Source organism: Arachis ipaensis, chromosome B08 (assembly GCF_000816755.2).
Source record: "Arachis ipaensis cultivar K30076 chromosome B08, Araip1.1, whole genome shotgun sequence".
NCBI lineage: Eukaryota > Viridiplantae > Streptophyta > Magnoliopsida > Fabales > Fabaceae > Arachis > Arachis ipaensis.
The window spans coordinates 75,744,182-75,747,863 of record NC_029792.2 but is presented as its reverse complement, the minus strand read 5'-3'; the positions used below and the strand labels follow the sequence as shown (position 1 = coordinate 75,747,863).

At 44.6% G+C, this 3,682-nt stretch overlaps 1 protein-coding gene across 1 annotated transcript; it reads left to right on the top strand.

Moving 5' to 3' along the window:
* LOC107611143 lies at positions 855 to 3,056 on the top strand. The gene is made up of 5 exons (XM_021108264.1): positions 855 to 1,094; positions 1,185 to 1,931; positions 2,042 to 2,263; positions 2,365 to 2,554; positions 2,614 to 3,056. The coding sequence occupies exons 1-5, from the start codon at positions 855 to 857 to the stop codon at positions 3,054 to 3,056; spliced, it is 1,842 nt and encodes a 613-aa protein (XP_020963923.1).

The following is a 3,682-nucleotide window of genomic DNA, read 5'->3' as shown; positions in this document are numbered from 1 at the left end:
CAGGACGTGAGGCTCCTCGCTGAGGCATGCTGGAGACTTCCTTTTGGCGGAGATCTTTAGCTTTTCGGGATTTTATTTTGATCTTATATACTTGTTTAGATGCTTATATTCTCCACTGTATATGTATTTTGTATTAACTTCTCTTAGAGGGTATTTTGGAGAAGCAGGTTTTGTATTTTGTCTTTTGGGGTTGTTATTGGGTAATTCCCTTATATATATATATATATATATATATATATATATATATATATATATTGATATGCTCGGACCGGTTACCTTTGCAAGCTGAGTCCGGAGTCTTGATATATGTATTTTGGCACTCCTTTGTATATCTCTTAGCGTCAGCTTGCTCTCTATCTATTCGTTTACGTTATCGATCAGAGTGTTGCGCTTTTCGATTTAACGGTTTTGATTTATCCCTTTTTCTTCAAAGGCTCCTAGTTATGAACATTCTTGCAATACTACATGCACTAAATTTTATTTTTAGAGGTCGTAACACCTCGCCACCTCTGTTTTATGACTTAAGCATAAGACTCTGTGTGGTAGGGTGTTACATTATGGTATCAGAGCAGTTCGTTTCTATAGAGCCTGAGGGACGGACTGACTATGCTTTTGTGCATTCTCTGTGTTTGTGTTTATGTGCTATTAGGATATCTGACTGATATAACTGGCATAAACGTTCATGAGCATACATTTGGGACTTTGAAGCACTAGACTTCCGATATTGAGACTGATCAATTTGATATCGATTGTTTGGTGTGTATAGGAACCAGATGGCGCCTCGTGGATGTGGTTGAGGCCGTGGGAGAGGACGTGCCGGTACTCAAGGGCTGGAAACCAACCCGAATGACACTATGAACTTCATGGCCACATTGCAGAACATGGCTACTGCTATGCAGGCCACTGCTGAGGCACTTGGGCAGCAGATGAACAACAATAATCACAGTGGGGGAAATGGCAGAAACAGGACTCAAGGTCCAATGACATTGGCGACCTTCTTAAAGGTCAATCTGCCAAAGTTCAAGGGAACTACCAATCCAACCGAAGCCAACACTTGGTTTCAAGCTATGGAGCGAGCACTACAAGCACAGTTGGTATCCGAAGAGCAGTGCATCGAGTTTGCTACTTATCTACTCACTGGGGAAGCGTCGCATTGGTGGCATGGTACCTGACGTCTCATACAGCAGGGTGATGACCCTATCACCTGGGATGCCTTCCAGGAAGAATTCTACAAGAAATACTTTTCGAACTCTACTAGGACGGCCAAGGAACTAGAGTTACTGCAGCTGAAGCAGGGAACTATGTTTGTATCTGAGTACACAGACAAGTTTGAAGAGCTGTTCAGATTTTCCCGCATGTGTCAAGGAGCTTCGGGAGACTTCAAGGAGTGGAAATGTATCAAGTATGAAGGAGGGCTCCGAAGCGACATCTACTGTTCAGTGGGGCCTATAGAGATCAAGACTTTTTCCGAGTTGGTAAACAAGAGCAGAGTTGCCGAAGAGTGTGTGAAGAAGGCAGCTGCTGAGAGAGGGAGTCAGAGGGGACCATTCCCACAGAACCGAGGGAAGGGTTTTGCTCCTAGAGGTCCGCCTTTCAAGCGGGGAGGCTTTGTACCACAGAGGGCTCAGGGTCAGAACAGTTTCAGAAGTCCTAACAATAACAACAACAATGCTTCGGGGAGGAGATTTGGGAAGCAGCCTCTGAATGAGCAGGCTTGTACCAAATGTGGAGTTACCATCCTAGTGTTCCGTGCAAGGCTAGATGGGGATTATGCTACTCAGGTGGTAAGCCGGGGCATAAAGCCTCCAACTGTCCAGAAAACCAGAGACAAGGTGCTGGGAGAGCACAACAGCCTAGTCGGGTGTTTACTACTTCAGCTGTGGGTGCCGAGGGGTCCGAGGCCCTTATCCGAGGTAAATGTGAAATGGCTGGTCAGATTTTAAATGCCTTGTTTGATTCTGGAGCATCGCATTCATTCATTTCATATTAGAAGGCTAGTGAGTTATGATTGAAGATTGTGGTTTTAGGTTATGACCTGAAGGTGTATAATGCCACCTATGAAGCCATGGTAACTAGGCTAGGATGTCCACAAGTTTCGTTTAGGGTCAAGCAGCGTGATTTCATACATGATTTAATTTGTCTGCCGATGATCGGTCTTGATCTTATATTGGGGTTGGACTGGTTATCTAAGAACCATGTTCTACTCGAATGTTCCGCAAAATTAGTGTACTTCATGCTGGAAGATACAGAAGGGCCGGTGGTGGTAAATAACTATTACTTGAATTCTATGGTAGTGAATTGCTCTGGGGCCAAATGTCAGGGTATTTTGTTGTTAACCGTGAGACTCTCGGGTGATGAGCAAAGCTTGAGCAGATTTTGGTTGTGCGTGAGTTTTCGGGGCTATTTCCCGACGATATAGATGAATTCCCACCTAACCGAGAGCTTGAGTTTGCTATTGAGTTCGTACCTGGAACGGGGCCAATCTCGATTGCCCCTTACCGAATGTCACCTTTAGAAATGGCTGAGCTTTTGTCTCAGCTAGAGGATTTGTTGGGTAAGAACCTTATTCGCCCAAGTGTTTCTCCGTGGGGAGCGCCGGTGTTATTGGTGCAGAAGAAAGATGGAGTATGCGGCTTTGTGTGGATTACAGGCAACTGAACAAGGTCACAATCAAGAATAAGTACCCACTGCCAAGGATTGACGATCTTATGGATCAGTTACAAGGAGCCGGAGTTTTCTCCAAGATCGACTTGCGATCCGGTTATCACCAGATAAGGGTGAGAGAGGAGGACATCCCTAAGACCGCTTTCAGGACTCATTACGGTCATTACGAGTACACTGTATTGTCTTTTGGGCTGACAAATGCTCCTACAGTGTTTATGGATTATATGAATAGAATTTTCCGTCCGTTTTTGGATAAATTTGTTGTTGTCTTCATTGATGACATACTGGTTTATTCCAAGACTGAAGAAGAGCATGCAGAACACTTGAGGACCGTGTTGCAGATACTAAAGGAAAAGAAACTCTATGAGAAACTATCAAAGTGCGAGTTCTAGAAGAGTGAGGTGAAGTTTCTGGGTCACGTAGTGAGTAAACAGGGAATAGCAGTAGATCCTTCCAAGGTGGAAGCAGTGATAGAGTGGAAGCCACCGACCTCAGTTACTGAGATAAGGAGTTTTCTGGGATTAGCTGGCTACTATCGGAGATTCATCAAAGGTTTCTCGCAATTGGCTTTGCCATTGACGAAGTTAACCCGCAAGGACGCGCCTTTTGTCTGGACTTCTGAGTGTGAAGAGAGCTTTCATGCGTTGAAATAAAAGTTAACTACCGCGCCTATGTTGGTGTTACCTAAACCGAATGAACTATTTGAGGTATATTGTGATGCCTCACTAAATGGCCTGGGGTGCGTGCTGATGCAGCACCGAAATGTGGTGGCTTATGCCTCACGACAACTGAGACCTCACAAAGTTAATTATTCGACACACAACTTGGAACTCGCTGCGGTTGTGTTTGCGCTAAAGGTGTGGAGACATTACCTCTATGGGGTTAAGTTCCGAGTTTTCTCTGATCACAAGAGCTTGAAATACCTCTTTGATCAGAAAGAGCTTAATATGCGGCAAAGGAGGTGGATGGAGTTACTGAAGGACTATGACTTTGAATTGAATTACCATCCGGGAAAGGC